General features: G+C 39.7%; 1 protein-coding gene across 6 annotated transcripts in view; it reads right to left on the reverse strand.

Moving 5' to 3' along the window:
- ERICH2 (glutamate rich 2) overlaps positions 1-24,746 on the reverse strand; it is a 39,259-nt gene that overhangs the window by 3,250 nt on the left and 11,263 nt on the right. For 4 of the 6 annotated variants that reach the window (XM_030580080.1, XM_030580082.1, XM_030580085.1 and 1 more), the window contains 6 exons: positions 24,462-24,495; positions 24,130-24,178; positions 19,820-19,909; positions 8,669-8,868; positions 5,594-5,651; positions 460-531 (listed from right to left, as the gene is read on the reverse strand). In XM_030580080.1, coding sequence (XP_030435940.1) covers positions 460-531; positions 5,594-5,651; positions 8,669-8,868; positions 19,820-19,909; positions 24,130-24,178; positions 24,462-24,495 — 503 coding nt within the window. Of the gene's footprint in view, positions 1-459; positions 532-5,593; positions 5,652-8,668; positions 8,869-18,655; positions 18,751-19,499; positions 19,690-19,819; positions 19,910-24,129; positions 24,179-24,461; positions 24,496-24,746 lie in introns of those variants that run through there. The other 2 variants (XM_030580083.1, XM_030580084.1) reach the window with 2 other exon arrangements.

Below are 24,746 nucleotides of genomic sequence, written 5' to 3' on the forward strand. Positions count from 1 at the left end.
CTGTTTTTCTGCACATAAAATCTAGGACACACATTAGTGGGTAGTAAGCAGGAACTGCCCAGGGCCCCATGCCACGGAAGACCCACAAAGCTAAGTTGTTAAGGCTTTGGCTTCAGTCCTGGGTGGTGGGGCTTAGGGCCCCGGGTTTCAGCCTCATGCAGTGAGGCTTCAGCTTTCTGCCCCTGGCCTCTACTGAGTCTAACATCAGCCATGCTTGGCAGACCCCCTGAAACCTGCTTGCAGCCCCCGCAGAGGGCCCTGGACCCCTGTTTGAGAACCACTGGTCTAATGTATCACACTTAAAACACATTAAACACAAAAGTGATAAAACTATTTCTCACCCTATAGTTTTTAAAAATAAAATAGGATCCACATAGTTACAGCAGTCCCAAATATTGTTCACTTGTTAAAAGCATGAATGCTTCTACAACATATAATAGTTACTGTTCTCAAACTTACCTATCAGCAACTTTTCTTCAAGAAGTGGAAGAAACTGCTTAGCCTCAGTATTTTCTGGTTCATAGATTAGAACTGAAATTTGACAACAGGATATGTTGATAATTCTATATGGTGACAATAGCAACTCACAGACTGCAGAACAATTTCAAGGCATATTGTTAAAGTGCATGCTGTCAGATAGTGGCATAATTTTCATTTCAGAGACTTAAAATGCAAATAATGATTTCTCAGTTATTTGTATTTATATTTCCTCAATGTTAACTTTATATTAAGCTAGAGTTAACATTGAGAGTACATATCAGTAAATATGTAACTTACAAAAATTTATTAATGCTACAAGACATAGGCATAACAAACCCAAGAAATTCAGATACAACGTTAAACATAAAATAAACCCAAACATATTCAGGCATGAAGATGCTGAGTTAATGTTTGGATGCTTTTACTGAGCCCTGTAGTGGTGCCATGAGGAAAAATATATTTATAAAACCTAATCTATTGAAAAATTAGTGAAATCTAATCTGGAACCACATATACACAGTTACTGTATGGAAACCTACAGGAAACGTTTATTCACTGATCCCTGTTACAACAGCACTTTGCCAAACTATACTACATTCAGTCATATCAGTACTATTAACCCCTTACTTTTCTGGGCACTAAATTCATTCACAATTTAAAAATAAATAGGTAAACACAGGAAATGATTATTCAGTTGCCTTTTGTAGACAAAATAGTGGAAGTGTGCACACTGCAATGCTCCTTCTGCCAACAAAACTCTCTTGCTTTGCAAACAAAATAAAACCACCTCAATGCAAGAGTCCTTTTTGGGGCAAAGTTATCTCGTCAGTGTAGACACCATGGTTGGTTATGTCACTATAATTGGCCTTCATGAGGTATCCCACAATGCCCATCTGATGGCTCTGGTCAGCAGTTCAAACTCCGCTGCCTTGCACACAGATACACAGGCATCTACCCCATAGACCTAGGAATTTTTGAAATTCCACTTCCTGTTTCCTCGGTGTGGACAGCTGACCATGGTGGTGCCACACGGCAAACGCTCTCCTGCTTGGAACACACCTGAGTTGTTGGATTTGCTGGCAGTGTGGGGAGAAGAGGCTGTGCAGTCCAAGCTCCACTCCAGCCATAGGACCTTCGATACCTATGAGCCAGATTTCTTGTGGCTTGTTGGAGAAGGGCTACAAACAGGACATGCAGCATTGCTGAGTGAAGATAAAGGAGATGAGGCAGGCATCCAAAAGGCAAGAGAGGCAAATTGTCGCTCTGGTGCTGTGCCGCAGTCCTGCTGCTTCTATAAGGACTTCTCGGCGGTGACCCCCCCCTCCACTGCCAACAGCCCTGTGGATACCTCAGTGAGGCTGGAGACAGCGGACAGGGAATTCGACCCTGTGGACAAAGTTATGGACGAGGAGGTTGAGATGGAGGACGACATGGAGCACAGACCAGGGTCGTCCAGTGGTGTGGCACATCAGGACCTCTTTTCCACTCCTGAGGGGTCTAACCAGGGCCAGCTCCAGACACCAGCGAAAGCAGGTGCTTGCGGCAGCCAATGGGAAGGGGCGGCACGTCCGAGTCTTTGGTGGCAATTCAGCAGCGGGTCCCTCAGTCCCTCTCTGAGTGAAGGACCTGCCACCGAACTGCCGCCAAGGAATGAAGCTGTTGCCGATCACAGCTTTCCCCTGCTCCCCCCGCTTTGCCGCTTGGGGAGGCAAAAAAGCCTGAGCCGGTCCTGGGTCTAGCCAGTCCCAACAGCCAGTCTCTGGTGCGCATGATGCAGTAGAGGATAGCCTTGGTAAGTGATCTTTTTGAGTTGATGCTGCTCAGTTATATGAGGTAGAGCTGTCCTTTGCTCTGAATATTATAAAAGTGGGTGAACGGATAGAAATGTACAAGACTAGCTGTGTTTGCGTGTGCTCCACATAGCCTTGTACAGTGGAACAGTGTGTTAATGCACACTGAGATTTCATGGGAATCCTCCTGCGAGATCTCTAGGGGCTTGGCTACACTTGCAAGTTACAGCACAATAAAGGAGCTCCGCATGCACTAGCTCACTTCCCATCCACATTGGCAAGGCACGTATTGCGCTCTGACTCCGCGGCTACAGCGCTGCTGGTATTCCACCTCGGTAAGAGGAATAATGTTTGCTGCACCTTGGCTACAATGCTTGGGTGTAAGTGTGAACGAGGTGTTGAGTTACTGCACTCTGATCGGCCTCCGGAAACATCCCATAATCCCCTTAAGTCAAGTGGCCACTCTTGTCACTGTTTTGAACTCCTGTAGGAATGCGGAAATGCCCTTTCAAAGCTCTGTTTCTGACAGCTGGCATGCAAGCCATTAGTGTGGAATGCTGTGAATGAGAGAGATGTGGGGGGGGGAAATGGGGGGCTGCTGCTGTCTGAACTTACAAGACAGCATGCTGACATGCTCTCAGCCCCCCCAAACCCCACTCACTCTCTCCCCACAACACACAACACGCTGCCTGTCACACTCCACCGCGCCCCGACCCCCATTTGAAAAGTACGTTGCAGTCATTTGCATGCTGGGATAGCTGCCCATAATGCAGCGCCCCCTAATTTTTCCCCATGGGTGCTCCAGCCCCGGAGCACCCACGGAGTCAGCGCCTACGACTCTGCACCTGTTCAGCCTATTGTTGAAGCACTCCTTGTTGCTGTCCAGGTGTCCTGTGTAAGGTTTCATGAGCTATGGGAGTAAGGAATACACTGAGTCTTGCAGGATCACTATAGGCATCTCAATATCCCCCACTTGAATCTTCTGGTCTGGAAAGAAAGTCCTTGCTTGCAGCTTTCTGTATAGGCTAGTGTTCCTGAAGATGCATGTATTATACATCTTCCTGGACCACCTCGTGTTGACGTTAGTGAAACCCACTGTGCTCAGGGTGATCCACAAGCACCTGCAGTACCACTGAGAAGTACCTCTTTCTACTGATGTACTCCATTGGCCTGGACCATCTTGCAAAAACTGGAATATGCGTGCCATCTATTGCCCCTCCACAGTTAGAGAATCTCATTGCCGCAAAGCTATCCAATATTTCATGTACATTTCCAAGAGTCACAGTCCTTCATAGGATGCAATTAATGACCCTGCATACTTGCATTAACGCTGCCCCAACGGTGGACTTCCCCACTCCAAACTAATTCATGACCAAGCGGTAGCAGTCCAGAGTCAACAGCTTCCAAACAGCAATTGCCACTCATTTCCCTACTGAGAAGGCGACTCTCATTTTGGTGTGCTGAGGCGAGCTCGGCACAGTTCCAGGAAAGCGGCTTTCTGCATCCAAAAGTTGGCAGCCACTGCTTGTCATCCCAGATCTGCATAATTATGCAATCCCATCAATGAAAGCTTGTTTCCCAAGCCCAAAAGTGACAGTTCATCATGTCCAGCTACTACATAAATGTCCAAAGTAATCTTGTGTTGTTTCTTTCCAGGACACACAACAGATGAGGCAACTCCAATTCCTGTTCAAATTGGGAGCTCATGATATAGTGCATGACCATCCTGAGGTGTTCATAGCAGTGACCACAACAGTAAAGAGCAGTGTGGGATACATGCTTTCAACCAGAAATGGCAGGCGCACAGTAAACGGGCTGTTGACAAATACTGCGAAATGCAGTTGGAAGCCCATGGAATGCTGGGATGGAAAGAACTGCATCATGGGATGTTGAGCCCACACCCATGATGCACTGCAATCCAGTCTGCCTTCCCACAACTCCTAGCTGCAGAAGGTGGCGAATAGCTCAGTGAGGTAGCTAACTACAGTGCACTGTTCTCACTGTCGATGCTAGAGCACCAAGTGTGGATGCGCTCCGCCAGTAGAAGGAGCGTTGTGTGAACATGCACAAATGATGTAATTATACCAGTTTCTGTCAGCATAACTTGCATCTACAAAACTATGTAGTGTAGACAAGGCCTGAATCTTTAACAAAGACATCCTTTCTCCAAAATGTGCATTAGATATTAAAGTTTGATGGGTGTTAACCAAAAAACCCAACCCCTCTCTCAATTACTTGACTATTAAGCAACTGTCAACTGTGGTGTCATAATTTCACTATTCGTTAATTTACTACTGGTCTTGTCTATACTAGACTTAGTTTCCTAAAATTTTACACCACTTGGTCTGCAGTAACTTGCAATGCTATCTTCCGCATTTTGGTTGGAGAAGTGTATAGTCTGGCTAGAAGATAAAATAGGGAACTGGAAGTCAAGATTCCCAGGTTCTATAAATGGTTCTGGCACTGACTCACTGTGTCCTCAAGTGAGTCACTTAATCTCTCTATGCATCAGTTTACTCATCTCTAGAACAGCACTACCTGTCTACTACATAGGGATGCTGTGTGGCAGAATTAATTCTTAGAAAAAAAAATCTTTGCAATCCCCATATGAAAAGTGCTACTATGCTTCCATACAGTATTATGGTCTCTATGCTTCAGACAGCTTTCACAGCCTGCAGCTACAGACCCGGGTGGAAGGGAGAGTGCTACCTTTGTAGCATGTTCCTTCCTTCACTCCAACTATGTGGAAATCCCTCTCTGGGAATTCCACAAAGTTACAGTTTCATAGGTAGGGAGAGGATGCAGCAGGGTAGGAATGCTCTGAGGTTTCATCAGAATTCTCTCCTGCATGGAGAAGAAGAATTATTTTCCATGGAGGAAGCTGGCACATGTTACTGAAAACAGAGCAACTTTATATAAGCCAAATCCAAAATGAAAGCCACCTGAGCAATTAAGAAATGTATTTATCAGCACCAGGCACGATGGTGCGTGCCTGTAATCCCAGCTACTGGGGAGGCTGATGCTGCCAGATCACTTGGGCTCAAGGGTTCTGGGCTGCACTGCACTGCACTGATCAGGTGTCTGGTGCCACTGACAGCCTGGCCAGCGGGTGGCTGAAGGAATGGGTAGAACAACATGAATGATGTATTGTGATTGGCTCTCTCTCTGTTAGGGCTGATGGACTGATCGATCAAGGTCACCAAGTATTTATCAGCAATTAAGAAAATGGACATGAGGGGAAAAAATAAAATGAAACAGATAAAACGTAAAAAAGTTTTTATATTAGAGAGAGAGAGAGAGAGAGAGAGAGAGAGTGTACTTACTCATCTGACAAAGTTTTTTTGAGAGATTGTAGTCTTGATCCATAATTGCTTTCAGGAACTAAAAGAACAATATGGTTTAGTATGAAAGTTAATTGTTGATGTGCACACTTCGAGAATTAGTTCCAAGTTTGGTCAGTTTTTATACAAAAATACTTTAGTGAGAACTTTGATCAATTTTCCCAACAGCTATAAAGTGCAGAATTTTTCTATTTTTCTAAGTAGATCCACCAGGGGACAGTGGACAACTGCTTGTCCCACCATGACTTGTACAAACTCCATCTCAGCTACTACATCTTAGAATTGAGGATTTTATTTCTGTGTAATTGTGTTACTCTGAGCACACAGCCAAGTTACTCTGGAAACATCTAGGTACGTGTGTTGTTTTATAAATGAGTAGTCCAACTGACTCCAGTGGAACTACTCACATGAGTAAAGTCATGCACCCTCTTAAGTGTCTTCAGGATTGTAGCCTAAGTTTGATGTGAGAACTGATTTTTTTTTTTACAACAGGTATTCTAAATAATACCTGTGCTCACACAATAAGGTAAAAATTAATAGCCCCGAGTGATGTATTTGACAAGAGTAAATAACAAAAGGCTTCACTGTCAGTATGGCACAGTGTGGACAAGGGACTTGAATCAAGCCCTGACAACACCTGTTGGGTCCACAGTTTATTTTTGGCATCAGATGGAACAGTCTTGGATCTCAAACATGCTATCATTCATTGCTATCAAGTAAGGGGGGAAAAACTCCAAACCCAAAACATAATTCCACCAAGATCTCAATGATCTAAAAGCAGTAATACTAAATTAACAAATGGAAATCCACAACAGACCCATTTAACTGATGTCTGAGGTGGCATTATCAGAATAGCGAGACAATGGTTAAAAGCAGTATAAGAATCTACTTATATAATTAACGACAGGATATTAAAAACTAATTACCACATAAGCAAACATGATATATACAGTGGTCACCACTAAAAAGTTTAAAAAAAAATCAACAAAAAATTATGTGAGGTATCATCATTTTCTCTTCTTAGACAACAGAGTATCTCAGACAGCACTGTGTGGTTACTGCTGGATGTTGTTTTAATAATGAATATTATTACTGTTCTTTCATTTGAAGTCAAGTAGACAGTTTGACAGTTGTTAACGTCAACAGTTCTCTTTAAATTCTCAGAGGTATGTTCATAATTGGCAGAGCCTAAACCTACACTACTTTGAGTTTTGCCTATGCCTCTCATACAGCATAGGATCTAGATTTAAGTCTCTGACCCTTCCCACCTTTTGTACTCTCAACAGCAACTAATAAGGCTTTGTCAGATACTGCAAAGATAGTCAGTCCCCCCAAAAGAGGAGCTGAGTAAGTTTTTCTTCAGCTTGCTGTGCAAAAATCTTATTCCAGAGCGTTTCTTACTGCACTGTCATTTTACCTGTAAGCATATTAGTATCACAATGACAGCAAGGTCTTAACTTTAAAACATATACTTAACTCTTAATGAAATCAATGGGACATAAGCATATGCTTAAGTACTTTGCTCCATTGGGCCATTTGACAGCAACACTACACATCTCATGTTTTGTTTAAAAAAAAAGGAAAAAAAGGAAAAAAAAGGAACTGGATGTTGAGCAAACAACCAATTAGCTGAAAAAAAAACCATACTGTACCATTTACCACTTCACAAACATTTTGATATTCAAGTCTAGGTAACAGGAAAGAAAAAAACAAAATTCTTCCCATATACACTGCGTACTCCAAATGAGTACTAAATACTTGTGAGCACTCAGGATCTCTTGCAGCGCTTAGAACAGAAGCCATCATACAAACTGACTGAACTGTTTTCCCTCATCAAACAATTAAATACAGGCACATCTTTTACACAGGCATATTTTTTGAAAAATTGTTTTTGACAGTATCAGCAGGGATTTTGTTTGCATAATACATAATAGTTTTCAACAGAGTATTTACCATTACAGTGCCAGTCGCAGAGCCCCAAGTATTCCACAACTACAGAACTTGCCACAATTCACCCCTTGCTGCACAACTGTGGTTTAAAATTAAAAAATTAATTTTCTAACCCTTACGGGTATGCAAACCTAAAAAATGTAAGCCAAGTGTGAATTGTGGCCATCTCAGTCTACAAACCTAAAACAATACTTCTGAGAGATGTGAATGGCCCCAGTCATTTCATTCTGGGCTCCAGGGATTCTGACTGTGCAACTGTGGGCTTTGGCATTTTTCCAAGAAACCAAGAATTCAGTAAACTCTGCAACAAAAATACTATTTTGCTGTAGCCAGATGCCTAGCATCTTGGGTTCTTTTGTTATCTTGTCCTGCTGGGACCTGTCTGAAGCTGCCTCTTACTCTGCATCTTTATCCACAAAGGGGAATTAATTGATTATAGTGCATCACTACTCTACAGAAAAGACAAGAGAGGTTCAGGGAGCAAGGGCTAGAGACCAGTTTGCGGTAGGGTGACCAGATGTCCCGATTTTATAGGTACTGTCCCAATTTTTGGGTCTTTTTCTTATATAGGCTTCTATTACCTCTCACCCCCGTCCCAATTTTTCACACTTGCTGTCTGGTCACCCTAATTTGCAGCCAGGGAATAGGGGGAATACCAGAAATGCAGGCTGGGCAGCTAGACTGCCTAAAGAACAGAGGCCTGTGGAACTCAGATGAACCACTGAATCGGACTATAAGCTCCCCATTTTTTATGGCATGCATGATGAAGGGAAAAGAGATTCAGAGCTGAGATGCCTGGACAACACTGTAACCACTGAAGCCCACAGACTTGGGTCATCTGGAGGACAAAACAAAAAATATATAAAAAATAGTCATTGCCAAAAATAATCATTGATGAATTGTGCATCAATGAGTATTTTCAATTTTGAAACATGGTCACAAGCATGTTTACATGACAGATACAATAAATCAACACTGATGAAGAATTTGGCAGAATTATGGAGTGTTTGCTACAGAATTGGGTTCCACTGTGCTGCAGAATACATGGGTCTCTCAGTCTATGTTCACATTGTTCAGTGGTGGGGGGTGGGGGAAGGTGAAATTTACCTCTCCCAGTAGCTCTATTGGTGCATTTCTTTTTCTATCTTCATTTTCACTATTTTCACTGCTGCTTTCATCGTCATCTGTAGTTTCTGATAGCTGCTCATCAATATTATGGTCCTCAATACTGTTTGTCTGAAATTCAGTGCTGAGTTCATTATTCACTGGCTTTCCTACATTTCTGGAATTTTTTTCTTTATCGTCATCTAAATTCAAAATTAATATTATATCAGTGATAAAAACAAATAATACTTAGCAGTTACAGAGCATTTTATGTGTTCAAAGTGATTCATAAGCATTAACTAGTTAATGAGGATCACTAACAAGATACTTTTACATACAGTTGAAAAATATTTTCTGTTTATCTTCTTACATCAAAAACTTAATGCTTACATTACTGAGATCAATTGTGCCCTCTTATAGACTAGGATAATTACCACTGAAGAAAATAAGAATTGTATGGTGCACCTCTTAGGGAAGAATTAGGCCCACTGAATGTAACATGTCATGCCTGGAACTCATTTTAAAACATTCTATATTACAGAAACTCAGCTGTAATACCATTCTTTCTGCTAAATGTTCTGAAAGAAGAGTAATTGTACTGATGGTACTTATAACAATGTTTGATCTGCTGGGAGCCAAAAGACAGTATATTTTTGTTTTACAGAAAGAGAGTCTTACATGTCTTCAAAAGCACTAAAAATAACTACCTGAAAAAGAATGCAAAATTTGAGAAAGTAATAGTTGCTTTGGGAACCATAACGCTCACCTTCCTAACTTTTGTTGCATTTATCTTCTCAATCCTAGCAATGCATTAAGTATTTATTGTTTCTTTCATTCAATTTCTTCTTCATTATATTTGTAAAGGTTTTCCTATGAGTACATTTTGGATATTTTAAATTGCTGCCACGTCATATATGAGTAATACCTAATACCACAGACTGCAGACTAGCATTTCTTGGACTTGCCTAACAAAACAAAACCAACCTCATCTGTCACTTTTTAAGTATTATAAAGCATTAGTAAGTTACACCATTCCTCTAGGGAAGAGGAGTATACAGCCTGGCAATTTTGAAAAAGCTGCTGTCTTGGCCTGAAACATCATGGTGTGGAAGGTGTTTTTATTATTATTATTATTATTAAAGATAAAAGCTCTCTTCCAGCACAAATAGAATGGAACAGTCCACAGAGACTTAAGTGCATGAGATATCATCTCTTTTCCCCAAGAGGTATTAGAATGTCCAGTTAATCAAATGATCTACTGGCTGAACACATAGGTGCTTTAGAATGAAAAGAAATAAGAATTGTGATTGAATGCACATTCAAATAAGCACATCTATATGTATGTGCAATGTGAATGAAATTATTTTACAAGGACTTATTCACTAATGAGGGAATTCAGTTCTCAGGTCTCATATATAGACTCTATACGTTGAAATGAACACACAAATTAGTGCCTAATCTTTTGAGTTTAAAATCAGTGAGAGGTAAATAAAGGTTGCTGTTCTTGGCTGAGTCCTAATGGGTATTTGTTCTCATCACTGAACCATGACCTAATGGAGTTCAGCTGACAGCCTTTCCTGCAAAGTCCTAAGACTGAAATAAGGAGGCATGAGCTACTGGCAGACTAGGTGGCAAAGCTTCGATTGTGTCTGCTTGCAATATATGCCCTTCTTTAGCCAAATCTCTCAGCTTAAATACATAAACTACAAGCTAATGTGTTTGAGGAAAAGTACTATGAAACTGTGGTAACAGGTCTTATAAAGTTTTCTGAGATTTCAAATTAACAAAGTGCAGAAACATATATAACCACACATCCTGTTGAAGTCAATGCAAAGACTCTAATTGACTTCACTGGGTTCTGAATTAGGATCATAAAAGCAGTAAGAAATTTTCTGGTAAGAAAATTTTACCTCAGCTGTAATACTATTCTTTCAGCTAAATATTCCGAAAGAAGAGTCATTGTACTGATGGTGCTTATAACAACATTTGATCTGCTAGAAGCCAAAAATGCAGTATATTTTTGTTTTACAGAACAAGAGTCTTATTGAGACATCAATTATACCAATGTTATCCTTAAGAGGTTCGCTTAAAGAGCAAACTAGCTAACAGCAGGTGTCACAGAATGAAATAATAAGGAAGAATAAGGAAGAAAAATGAAAGTTGAAGAATAGACAACTTCTAATTAAGGAAAAAAACCCATGGAATTCATAAAGTTAATGAATACCAATACTTTGTTATGGGGGGCGGGGGCAGTTGCAGCTCCATTATTAAGGCTGAGCTGTTTTGCACTTAAATCAGAGATTCAACTGCTTATGTATATAAAAAATTGTGTATCCTAACCAAATTTACCAGCACTTACTCTTTGAGTACAGAATTAATTTACATTCCTTTGATAATTAATTTAGGAATTAAAATTAAATTTAAAGATAAGAAATTCAGCACCTGCTGCCAGACTTTTTGTCCCAAATGATCTTATGAACAGAATAATGCATATTTTTCAAAATTTCCCCTATGGTTTACATACTGAAATCTTCAGTGTGTGTAGGCTACATTTTTTTTAATATTAATGGTCATTTCCCCCTGTGATACACTGTTCCTCAAAATAGCACCCTGTAATCCCCATGTTCATCATTCATATTTGGGTGTGATATTTCATACAAAGCATGCCATGTAAGATATCATATTAAAGGTCATGATCTCCTGAAACTCGTGGTTCTGTCAAAATATGTATATTGTTACTGTGTATGAAGTCATGAGACTTTGCTGTATGGTTGTCATTAAAATATATTGTAAGTTTGGGAGTCCTCCACTGCTAGTTCTCCAGTGACAACAAAGGAGATGATCCATAGCCCAGTGGCCGTTAAATGACATTAATCAGCAAGGGAAATGTAAACAAGGGATTTACAATGCTGTAAGAGAGTTGCACAAGCACTACAAGCAATGGGGGATTGCTCAACACTGTGACTCAGCAAGGCCCAACAGGACATGTCTGGGCTAGTATTTTCCAGGCACATGGACTGAGGGTATAAAATAAAGGACAGTGGCATTTTGCTTTTTACCTTTTCTCGTCCCCGACCTAGGCTGGAAGCAACAAGAATACTGAGAAGAAAAAGACTTGAACTGAGGAGACTGGTCCCAGGCTTAAATGAAAAGTCTGTGTATTAAGTACTGTAATCTGCGACATCCAGTGGGGTGAGAAAAACTGCTTGATCCAAATACTGCTCAGTCTAATAAGATTCAAAATTTAGACTGCATGCTTACCTTTTATTGTCTTTGGTAATTATCTCTGACCTTTCATGCCTACCACTTATTATCACTTAAAATCTATCTTTCTGTAGTTAACAAATCTGTTTTATATTTTACCTAAAACAGTGTGTTTTGGTAGAAGTGCTTGGGAAATCTCAGTTCAGTTTACAAAAGCTAATGTGTGGCCTCTCCATATCGAGGGAGGGGCAGACTGGATAGTGAACTTACACTAGTCAGGCTTCTGACCAGGGCTGGATGGTACAGTTCTGGGTAAAAGGCTGGGGGCTTGGGAGATCTGCTGGTGCCTTTCTCTATGTGATTCATGAATGGCTTAGGGAGCAATCATGCAATTTAGCAGAGTGTCAGGCTCCACAAGCTGTTGTACTGAGTGATTACAGCGCCTGGAGGGGTTTGCAGCTTGTCACTAGCAAAGCACTGCAAGAAAGAGTCCAGACTGGAGAGTTAAGGGGGCACAGCAGTACCCCAGTTCCAGGTTGTACCCCAGGGATCCCATCACACACCCCAATTATTCCTCATAACAAGAAGTTTCTTCTTCAGCGCTGTGGAAGAAAAATATTCTTCTACAGAGACTTTCATAAACTGCACTTTCAAAATGGCGGCACTATTCTCAATGGGATTGAAGCCATAGGCTGCCCTCAGGTGGCCATTTTGACATAGGCATCTATCTCCCATTGTTCTCAAATGGGGCTGAGACTATCTATGCAGGACTCAGGCTGTGTTGACACTGCCCTGCAGTTTGGACAAAAAGGAGTATGACCAGTCAAAAGTGCTGCAATGTAACTCCCCTATGTGGACACTGTGGGTGCAAACTAAAAGATTCCTAATTTGTATTAATGTAGTCCTCTTTGAAAAGTCCAAACTCTGACGCAGCATACACAAGCTCTAAGTGTTCCTCTCCACCTCCTAGCAGCTCAGGGCCACCAGCTGAAGGCAAGTTGGCTTTACTCTCTCAGCATAAGAGGATGCACTGACCATTTTGAAAGAGAGGAATTTTTTTAGGTATTTCTCTGAAGGACAAGATATTATGCACAAGCCTCTGCTGACAAATGAATATTCAATTATGAAATACAATGGCAAAAAGTGACCTTTAATGCTAAATATTTATTTTCAAGACCTACTCAGCAAGAGGGCAGGAGTGAAAAGGGAACCATGTTTGTGTGCAAGTAGGCACACATGTAAGCAGAGGGAGGGAGAAATGGGGTGTATGCACATGTGCAGAGGAACGTAAAGAAGTAGAAGAGGGGGAATTTGGAGGATAGGAAGGAGGAGGAAACTGTGATGTAATTCCCCACTTGCTTTTAGTTATTCTGGTGAAACAAGGTGGCTGTAGACACAGTTAACTGGCCAGGATGCTCTGGCTACATCATACTACTGCAAACTAGAGTAAAGCAATCAGGATATACTAGTGCATCTGGCTATAAAAAGTTAAAATTGTTTATAAAAATATTTAAAGCTGGTAATTCTAATGATTTGAAGATATGAAGTATCACACAGCATTATCTTTGAGTTTCTTGGTTGGAGTCAATGTATTGAATTTAAAAAACAAAACCAGACATTCCAGAAAAAATTATATTAAGTAGGTTAAGAGTACATATCAGTAATTTAGGGTAAGATACATTAAAGGATGTTGTAATTATTCCCAACCAAATTGTTGTAAATCCAGGAAATTCAGAGTTAAAAGTTAAATTTAACAGAAAGCCAAACATGTTAAGTTATGGAAATGCAGTTAGGGCACCTCAATTCTGCCCTGTAGTGACACCACAAGAGAAGGGTATGTGTGTGTGTGTGTGTGTGTGTGAAATCTAGAATGTCTTTAAAAGTCAGTTTAATATACTCTAAGATCACTGACACTAAAATGCCTTAATAGCATGCATATAGTTGTTGCACAGAGCCACTGAAGGGCAGAACTAGCTTGTCTGGGAATGCTGTTAGGGTCTGATCCAAAGCCTATTGAAGCTAATGGGAATCTGTTGACTTCAGAGAACTTTGGCTCAGGCCCCAAGACAGAACACAATCTCAAACTTTATCCTGGGGTTAGCTCACCAACCATCCCAGTTTCTATTGCTGACTGCAGCTCCATAGAATCTTTCAGTAGTCTTCTCGCCAGGTTTTAGAGAGTTTCAAGTTTGCATCAACTTAGTTCTTTATTAACTAGCCTTGACTTAACTATGACATCATATGTTTGCTCATAAAAGGGAGTATAAGTGCAATTACCAAGATTCCCTTAAAGGGAAGTAAAACTGTGCTACATACTATGTCATTTATTAATATTTGATATGGAATTGAAATGCTGGTAAAAAGCAACTTTAACACTAAGAACTCTAACAAGTAAACAGTAAGCAGTTTTCAAGGTTAACACTTTCTGTCAGGCACCTCTGAAAAAAATCAAATTATTATGCCAAAATGGCTTCTTCCAACAACAATCATTTGAGAGCTGATGAGGATGCAAATGTAGGCTGAGTCATGTGTTGTGTGGCTATACCTTCAAAGGAACATTTGGAAAAATAAGTGTAACAGTAGCATAAACAGAAACCCAAACTTGTTTACACAAGGGAAATGTAACGAGGCGGTGTGGCTCCCCTCCTCCTCAGGGAGGGTCGAGCCCCACAAGATGCCGGAAGGGGCAGGGCCATAGGGCTCTGGACCTGCCCCTCAGAGGGTCAGGAGGTGACCTGGAAATATAAAAGCCGACCAGTGGTGCTCAGTTGAGGCCCAGCTGCCGTTGAGAGCAGACCTGCCAGAGGGTGTTCGTGACTGGGAGGCTGCTGAGACCCCGGGTGGTTGCCTGGACTGGCTGGAGCTTCCCTGCGCCCACTACGAGGAGGGACTGCCGGAGCCGCCCCATCCCTGCTGTTGCCCCGAGGAACCCCCGGAGCAGGCCTGGCTGGACTTCCCAGAGGTACTGCCGGATCTACCACCCAGCCCCAGCTGGGAGGGGCCCAAGCTACTGGACTTCCCAGAGGCTGACGCCACCGATCAGGTAGGCCCAGAGGGGGAGACTGGAACTGGCCTGGGGGCAGCCGACCTTAGTTGGGCTGCAAGTGTACTGGAACCCATGTCAGTGTGTTTCGGTCAGGATCCCCACTGACCGTCAGTGGTGTTAGCCACTACTAGGGCCCTGGGCTGGAACACAGTGGAGTGGGAGGGCCTGCGTTCTCCCTGCCACCCTCTCAAGGGTGGCAGACTCCCCCTCCCCCTGGCCTGAGGAGGCCACTCTACAACTGTGTTTGGTGCCCCGCCTGACCCAAGGGCTGGGCCCCCGTAAACTGTACCACTGCTCGGTCCTGCCCCAAAGGACCTGAGCAGCCTGAACTATTGCTTGCTCAGCCCTGAACCAAGAGGGCCTGAGCCTCTCTAACTGTGTGTTTGGTGCCCTGCCCGACCCAAGGGCTGGGCCCCCGTAAACTGTACCACTGCTCGGTCCTGCCCCAAAGGACCTGAGCAGCCTGAATTATTGTTTACTCAACCCCGAGCTGACTTTCTGTTCACTCTGCCCTGTACAGAAGGCCGGAGTCCCTGGGCGACTGTGCGGCGTCGCTTAGCCCTGACGAGAGGGGCAGACTCGGATAGCGTAGCAAGGCCGGTGTGGCTCCCCTCTTCCTCAGGGAGGGTCGAGCCCCGGCCGGGCACCTTTACAGGAAACTATTACAATAGTGAATGTCTTTAAAATATATAAGCCATTCTATAAGAATGTGTCATATGCTCTCAAAAGGGATGTCTGTAAACATCTTCATTTGCTTGCCTGGGATTGATGAACAGGCTAACACCTTGGAACATCAAAAGGATCACTGACTAAAACTTGGGGGACTGGAGATACCTGAAGAAGAAGGATGGATAGATGACAGTTATCTGGAGCGGAAAGACTGTTTCACTGCCGACCTGCTCAACAAAAGCAGCAGAGGAGAAAGAGAAGCTCACCAGGGAGGATGTGTTCTTCATAAAATGTAATGTCCTTAATTGTACCTACCTATGTTGTTTAGAAATTAAGAATAAGTATGTTATGCAGGCTGTTTCTTTGGAGTTAAACTGGATTTTCTCTCTCTCTACTTAATATATTTTATTTTTGATCAGATCAATTGAGGCATGTTTTACAGTATGTCTTTGAAAGGAAGGCAACATTCTGACAAAGTGCCACCCAATGACTGGTTGGCTGATGACAAGAAATGGCAGGAATAGGTTACACTTATTAGTAACTGATTTCACTTTGTTTAGTTTTTATATTACAGCAGTTGCACTGGTAGCAACAGCTATAGTTAATATTATAGAACAGTTCCCATTATAAACTAGGGATTTCTACTCTTGGTTTCTAATTTTACTCCTTTACAATGTTTATTTCAGGCTACTTTAGTGCCTTGTAACTTTCTACAAAAAATCTTTTATAGGTCTATTTAAACTAACTGCATACTTCTAAGCAGACATTATTTCAATAGAAATAGAGATTAAAACTGACGTTTTTTTAAATCTATTTTTTGAATCCTATGTTCCCATTCTGTGTAACCACACTATAAAAGGCTGCTTACTGTGCTGCCACTGCAGCCAAGAAATGAGGCTTGCAGAGCTGAGCAGAAAGTGAAACAGCTTGTAATTTACAGAGGACAATGAACAAGATATCAACTCCACTGAAAGAATCATTAAAAGAACTTTGCTATTTTGTAAGGTTTACTTTATATTTTTAAAAATAGACTTACAATTATAATATTTTCTTGGTTGATTCTGGATTATACCGAAAACCTGAATTGCTAGCTTAGCATTTAGCGAACAGCACGATGGATCTATTTTTAATGGCCCATATACCCTACAAGCATAGTGCTGGTACATAATTCTCTGCCACAGTTAGTGGTGTCTGTGTTTTATATCACTGTTTTACTGCTAGAGTGGAGCTAAAGTAGATCTGTAACCATGCTGAGAAACAGTATTTTATATTCCCTACTGACCTTAAAGATTTCCCATATTATTTCCCTTTATTTAAAAAAACAAAAACAAAAAACAGAAGTGTAAGTTATGGGTCCCAACAGCAATATTAATACAGTCACATTGCTGGAATCTTAACTTTTGCATATCTTGACTTCTTGTATTTCTAACTATGCAACCTTAACATTACTTTAACATTATATGCTATTTTATTAAATGTTATTTTGATTAATTTATTTTGTTTTCTTAGTGCCTGAAGTGTCAGAGGATTGGAAGCAGTTTATAAACCTTGGGCCAAATTGTGCCTGGCCCTGATATGAGTGTATAGCATATGCATAACCCCCCTGCCCACCCTAAATCAAGACTTGTCTACAGTTACAGTGCTGCAGCAGCAGGTGCAGCTGTAGCACTTAGTGAACACGCTACCTATGCCAACAGGAGACCTTCTTCCACTGGCACAGGTACTGCACCTCCCAAAGAGACAGCTGCTATGTTGATGCGAGAAACTCTCCTGTTGACATACTATCTACACTGAGAATTAGGTCGGTAAAATCCACATCCCTGAATGACATAACTATATCAACATACATTTGTAGTGTAGACCAGCGTTAAAGACAAAGCAGAAATCAGTCTCTTTCTTCACAGCTCTGACCCCAAAACACAGAGTAGCTGGCTGCAGGAGGAAAAGACACATGCATCCAAAGAAGAGCAATAGCAAGAGGTGCAGCCTCTGCATTCCCCAAAGACAGAAGGTCACCAGTGCTCCTTTCGGGGTAGTGTGGCTGAGATCTACCCCTTATTGTAAGCTGTGTCTAAAAGGTACAAATGAAGCCTTAGACTACTAGACTTTCCCCATACCAATCTCCTAAGCACAAAACATTTTTTGAAATAATAAAAGGCAACTCTGAATAGAAAATATCTGCATGGAGAATTGTCAGGGATTCAGATAAGTTTCACTTGAACCAGCCAACCAATGACTTCTGATTTGATACTATCTGTCCTAGCTTCACTGATTGTTGTTTCATGATGTAGTTTGTGTAAATCAATTTTTAATTACTCATCTGTATAAAATTAAAACAAACAAGGGATTAAAAAATGCAGTCTGTTATTATGCAATTAATGTTATTTCCAAAAGAGAGAGGATAATATATGGTATTCTATGAAGACATTTATTAAACAAAAGAAAAATCTACACAACCTAGTGTGGTTTTCCTTTGTAGAACCACTTTACATGGGGTCAAGTCTTCTTGTATGCAATACATTACTACTTAAATAAACAGAGTTCTAGACGTTCAGAACCTCCAATGTCAGATAATATATTGTACATGCTCTATAATGGCATGTGCTGTTCTGTTGTGTCATAGCCATGAAACTATAGCTCTTTTTCAATCTAACTGAGAACAGTGTCTTCCATGAACACTGTAGATATTCTTTAGAGTCTTCTTAGTTAAAACTAAAATTTTCTTTTTGCTATTTTATAATGTATTATCTTCCGCCGCTCCTGAATCAGGAGAGATCAGACTAAAAAAGATGGTTTCCACAGTGTGATGTATAAGCTATAGGCAAGCACTTCAGACAGTTAACCACTGATCAAAACAGCAATGTCTCCATCAAACCAGATACACATAAGGCCTATGATATCACATTCAGTCCTTACAAGAAAATCCTATTCTTTCTACAATCATGCAGCACAGAAACTAATATCACTTTATAATCTCTACTCCTTACACATTTCTTACTCATTTTTTGGGGGATGTGGCTGGTTGAAGAAGAGACCTATCTGTAACTCAGTGAAGAAAGTGCAACTCTTACCTGTAGTTTCTTGTATGTAGTGGGGTGATTTTAAATTAGTCTCTTGAATCCTAGATGAATTTTTCTTTTTTATAGTTTTTGCAGAAGCATCCCATCTACATGTTAGATATTATTTACAGTGGAAAAACAAGCATCATAAAAAGACTAAAAATAATACATCTCCAGGTTAAGCCAATTTTTACAGAGATGTAACACCAGCAGCACCCAAATAATAAGCCAGATATGATAACCCTGTCATAATTAACTGCTTTTTATGGAAAAGTGATTTGCCTGCAGGATGACTGTGTACTTGCTGAAGGACATATGGATATTTCTAGACACATGATTTATTCCTTAATTGATGGTGAGATTAAGAATTCTCCAAATCAAAACGATAAATTAACAAAAGGGAGCATAGTAAATTTAGTTACTATTTCTCTTCTGCCATGGCTTCCCCACAGCAGCAGGAGCTTCAGCTGTCATCCCAAGAAGTCTTTTTCCACTGCCTTAGATTTCCAGGGACTTTACTACAGCCATTTTGTTTTAAGATAATTAATCCAAGGACAACCTGGAGCTCAGTTTGGTTCTCCAAAAAAAAATATATATATATAAGGTCGATCCAGGTTTGGTATAGTAGGGCTTTTTGGTAGCCATGTCAGTAGCTTGTCCAGTGCTGTGTTTTTACATTGCTTAGTGTTTACACTGCACTGTTTAATGTTTTCTGGTTATTCTCTGGCATCTCAGGATACTATTTGCGCAGCTCACTCTAGGCACTGACAATCCACACTGGCTGCAGTCATCTGAGCTGCCTAACCAATGCCCGTACTACCAGCATGCTTTTGTCTTGGCTATACACAAAACCAACCTAGGCTTCATATTAGAATTTTTGTCCTTCTGATGTGCATCACCCCAAATCTTGCTAGTTCCCAGCCCAAGGAAGCGGTCATTAACTTGCGATGGGGGACACAGGGCCATTTGATACTCATTTTAGCAAGATTTCCAGCCCAGCATTTCCTCCCAGTGACCATAAATCCATCCTCCTCTGTCAGAGTGCTCCTGACTGGCCAGTACCTGAAGCATTAATCGAAAAGGTTAAAATTATTTATTTAAAAAGCACAAAGTTAATATTTTAATAGTCCATTTTTCTTAAATGCACCTAGTGAGCTACGAAGATATAAGACTTACTTTTCAAAAGTTGATTTAGCTGCACATAATGAGATTTGTTTTGTTGGAGTATAAACTTTCTTTGTAGATTCTGGTCCACATCCATGCTGCCTTGGTTTAAATTAAAATGGTTTTTCACATAAAGAAACACAAATCAAATATTGCCATTAACTGCAATATAATTATGTTCATTCCATTGATACTTGTGAACTTGTGGCTATCCAAGATTAGTACCATCTGCCCTTTGCCCCACTAAAAATCAAAACAAACAAAAAGGCTGTGATCTGTACAATGGCCTCAATACATGATTCTATTTTTTCTCTTTCATTTAAATGTATATTGTGATATAAAAACCCAGTGCTGAATTTAGCCCGCACTGCAGGCAAGTCTTTATATAGATTATACACAACACAGATAACTGTATTTCTGTTTATGTATAAGATATGCTGAATAAGGTGCAGCTGTTTCAAACTTTGACATCCCTAGTTTACAGCTCACAAACATTTACTGTACCTTTTTAATAACTTTCTCAGGATGACAACAACTGAGTTAAGCAACTGAACATGCTTCCCAAAAAGAGTTTATGTAGCTTTCTACATTAAAGCACAAAAATATAAAGTTGGGATCACAGAGAATTTCATTTTCAACATTGATTTCCGCATCTTGAATCTTCAAATCCCCCAAACATGTCATTTGAAGTCTTGAAAGTAAATCAGTAACATCAATAGTCTCCACAAATAACCAAATCATCACCAGCATGATTAAGTCAGTGAACATAGGAAGCTGCCAGCTGACTGAGTGCCAACTTCATTATTTATCTTCATTTTTATTTCAGAAAATAGAAACTCCAGTAGACACCATTTAACAAATAATGACAGATTGTTCATTGTCCATTATTATTGGAAAAAAGTATTTTCTCCAGTTACAAAGTCTGAGGGAATGTTTGTCTAGTACCTCCTATTACCTTTCAAAATCTCTCTGATTACCTTTCAAAATCCCAAACACTTTTAAAATCCAACAACATTAGCTCACATAGGTGATAAAGCTACTCAGACATGGAATACAACAAAAAAATCCATGGACAGATGGAGTTTAATATCTATTTCTCAACAATATTGATATAGACAGTTTGCAACTAAAAACAAGAATTAAACTGAATAAGGCGCTCTTGGATTTAAATAATACAGTATTACTTAGTTTTGAGAAAATGAGAGTAGATGCATACAAATGGAGAAAATGCAACATATGTTGTCTGTACAAACTATATATTGGCATATTTTATATATGATATAACTCTTATATACCTTGGATCATTAGCCTGAAGTTGTCTTTAACTAATGCTTTTGCTTAAGAATCTAGACCAAATTTCCAAAAGTGATTTTGAGTGCCTAACTTGAACCACTTTAAAAGGTGTCTCATATTCAAAGGGCAAGTGCTTAATACTTTCTGAAAAATCAGACTCCTTTAAAGTGTCTTAAAGTGGGCATCCAAAAATCACTTCTGCAAATTCATACCATACAAAACATAAGAAGGCCTATACATAATTGATTAGGAATCGGCCTTTCTAGTGAGTGCGAATGAATCAAATGCAATATAGCAGCTAACTCCTATTTTCTCCTTTTAACTAAATATTAAAATAAGTTCTATGCCTGTGATGACTACTACAGGTACTAACCAGTTTACACTGATTGTTCAAAACCATTATAATGTAGTATTTCTATTAATTTAAGATCACTTCTCAAAAAGAACTTTTTGGAAGATTCACCAGATAAAGTCTACATGGAACTGAATGAAAAGAAATAAATAGATCGCATCTGGATATTCTCATAACTTTTATACCTATTTTCCAACACAGGAAACAAGCAGCTGTGAACTGACTTTTGAAAATGTACAGGTAATTTTTCCACCTGTGTTGGGTGCTACAGAGTACCCTTAACTGAATAAGAGTTTTCAAACTTCAGTAAAAATATGGAGACAGTCTCAAAATATTTATACAAACTAGGGGTTACATACTCATATAATAAATACCTCCATTCAATTAACCGCCTGTAATAAAGCTCAGGGCTAGAAAAAGATACAATACTCATTCTTATAACATAATTACTCTTTTACAAGAGATGAATATTCCAATTTTTTTATATTGATTTAGTGATTTATTTACACATTGTAATGAATTGCAGTTATATTTTACATAATGATTGTTTGGGGGAGGGGGGGGAGATCACAAATGGAATTTATTCCAATTCCAGCAATAAAAAACGTAGTAACTAAGTATCAGAGGGTAGCCGTGTTAGTCTGGATCTGTAAAAGCAGCAAAGAATCCTGTGGCACCTTATAGACTAACAGACGTTTTGGAGCATGAGCTTTCGTGGGTGAATACCCACTTCCTCAGATGCATGTAATGGAAATATCCAGGGGCAGGTATATATATGTGTGCTAGCAAGCAAGCTAGAGATAACGAGGTCAGTTCAATCAGGGAGGATGAGGCCCTGCTAGAACAGGGCCTCATCCTCCCTGATTGAACTGACCTCGTTATCTCTAGCCAGGGCCTCATCCTCCCTGATTGAACTGACCTCGTTATCTCTAGCTTGCTTGCTAGCACACATATATATACCTGCCCCTGGATATTTCCATTACATGCATCTGAGGAAGTGGGTATTCACCCACGAAAGCTCATGCTCCAAAACGTCTGTTAGTCTATAAGGTGCCACAGGATTCTTTGCTAGTAACTAAAGCAATTTTATAGCGTTATATGGTAAGAGAAGTATCATAACATCAAGAGTAGTCCACTTGGCAAGAATTTTAAGACCAAGTATTAAAAAGTGGCTTTAAAAAATTGCATCTACGAGCTTTTCCATACCCAGGCAAAATTTACTGGTTTATTTCTATTATTTATTATTTTACAATTTCCAGGTAAATTATATTTGTGTGAAAACTGAGAGGTCAGAAATCCAGCTACTTACTACCTAGCAGGTTACACACGCAAATACAGTTTGCAAGCACAAAAATATTTGTGAAAATGCATATAACCAGGAACAAGAGTTCCCTTTTAACAATTTGACCCATTTAGTCTTTGGAGTAACTCCAAGTTTACATTTGTGTAAAAGAGATAAAAAACTGGCACTCCAAGCTGAGTTTTACTGACATGACAGATAAAGCAAGGAAGGATATTTTGGAGCAATCTTGGATAATCACCAGGGGCCAAATTTTCAGACAGCCTTTAACAAGAATATTCACATTTTTTCATGCATATCCTTTCATGTATACAAAATTTACACTCCAAATTTACAAACCACTTCTAAAAAAATGTAACCTTAGATCTTTTACTGTACTGCGACACCTGCCTTTTGACTGCTTACATGGATGAAGGGATCTTGTCGTGATGCATGATCCTGTTCCATTGAAGTTGATGGGATGTTTCTATGGACTTTTATAGGAGCAGTCTAAGAGCCATGGTAACTTATTTTGGAAAAAATTTCACATTTTTCACTTAACCTCATAAGAATCTTAAATATAGTGGTTGATATTTTCAACGCAATTCAGATCATTCAGGGCCTGAACTTGCACTCATTAAGGCTAATGGCAAAGCTCTTGCTGACTTCTGTGATACAGGATCTGGCCCTTAGATAAATCTTCCATTAATTTTAATCAATATTTCTAATTTTAGTTTATACATGAATTCTATTATTATTTTCAAACAAAAAGATTATGCACAACAGAAAATGTTTTCATAGTTTCTGAAAATTTTATGTAAGTACATTCTACAACAGTAAAAACATCAAACTGAAGAAAATAACTATTCAATAACTCAAAATGTAAAGGCCTTAATTTAAAAATATGTACTTCTACAATATCATTAAGATTTAAATTCTATTTTAAATACCCCGTCTAAATAGCAATGGTGCCAACTGAACCAAAGGTTAAAGTGTTAATCCATGCATTTTCAGCCTTTCAAAATTAATTGGGTAACAAATGATTTCATTATCTAGCTCTAATTGCTTAAAAAGGCATGTAATAGATCAGCTGCAAAACCAAAGAGATCATCTCACCGTGGCATTGTTTGAATTGGTTCAATAACCACTTCTTCTAAAGAACAAATGAACAACAGCTGTTTAAAGTTCTGATATACTTAGTACAAATTCTGATTTTCAATTCTAAACTTTCTTTGACTGTGACAGATGTAAATTGTTTCAAAGTTGCAATTAAAATTTGCACTGCTAAACAACTCAAAAACTTGCTTACTGGATTTTTTTTAATCAGGGAAAGCTAGCATATAATAAAGAAAAAGGTGGATCCCCCTCCAAATACTAAATCATTATTAGGTCACTTACTTTTTGGACCAAACACATGTAATCTGCCATTTTGTCCATTCTTTTGGTCCTAAAATAACAACAATAGTAACATTAAAAATGAAAACCACTGTAATTACTTAAGATACCCATCCCGCATTAATGAGGGTTCTTGCAGTGATGCAAATTCCCAGTAACTTCAACAGAATTCCACACCAGGATTCAGAATTGGAGGTTTGAAATTTCTTCACCACGCATATGAAAATTTCAAAAAGCAGTAGCTATTGTTTTTCAGTAACAATAGCGAAATAAAGAATAAAACACATCAATTGCCCATGAAAGAGATGCTGATCCTATGGAAAACTAAATCTTACCTTTATGGCATCTGTTCTTTCTAAACAGTCCTGCCTAGTAGAAAAACAGACATTTGTATGAACATATACTCCTTGAACACTGGAATTTCAGTTTGTTCAAGTGGACATGTGGTAGCAAAACAAAATAAAATAAATCTAGAAGACAACCAATTCTTACACACCTGCAATTACTGCAAACAATTACTTAATCTGGACTCTAAGGTCTGACACAACAAAAAATACTCAGGCCTTTTCCTGGGTTTGGACAAGCTCTGGATACTGGCTATGGCATTAGGGCCCACACTA

The sequence above is a fragment of the Gopherus evgoodei genome, chromosome 11, assembly GCF_007399415.2.
Source record: "Gopherus evgoodei ecotype Sinaloan lineage chromosome 11, rGopEvg1_v1.p, whole genome shotgun sequence".
NCBI classification, from domain to species: domain Eukaryota; kingdom Metazoa; phylum Chordata; order Testudines; family Testudinidae; genus Gopherus; species Gopherus evgoodei.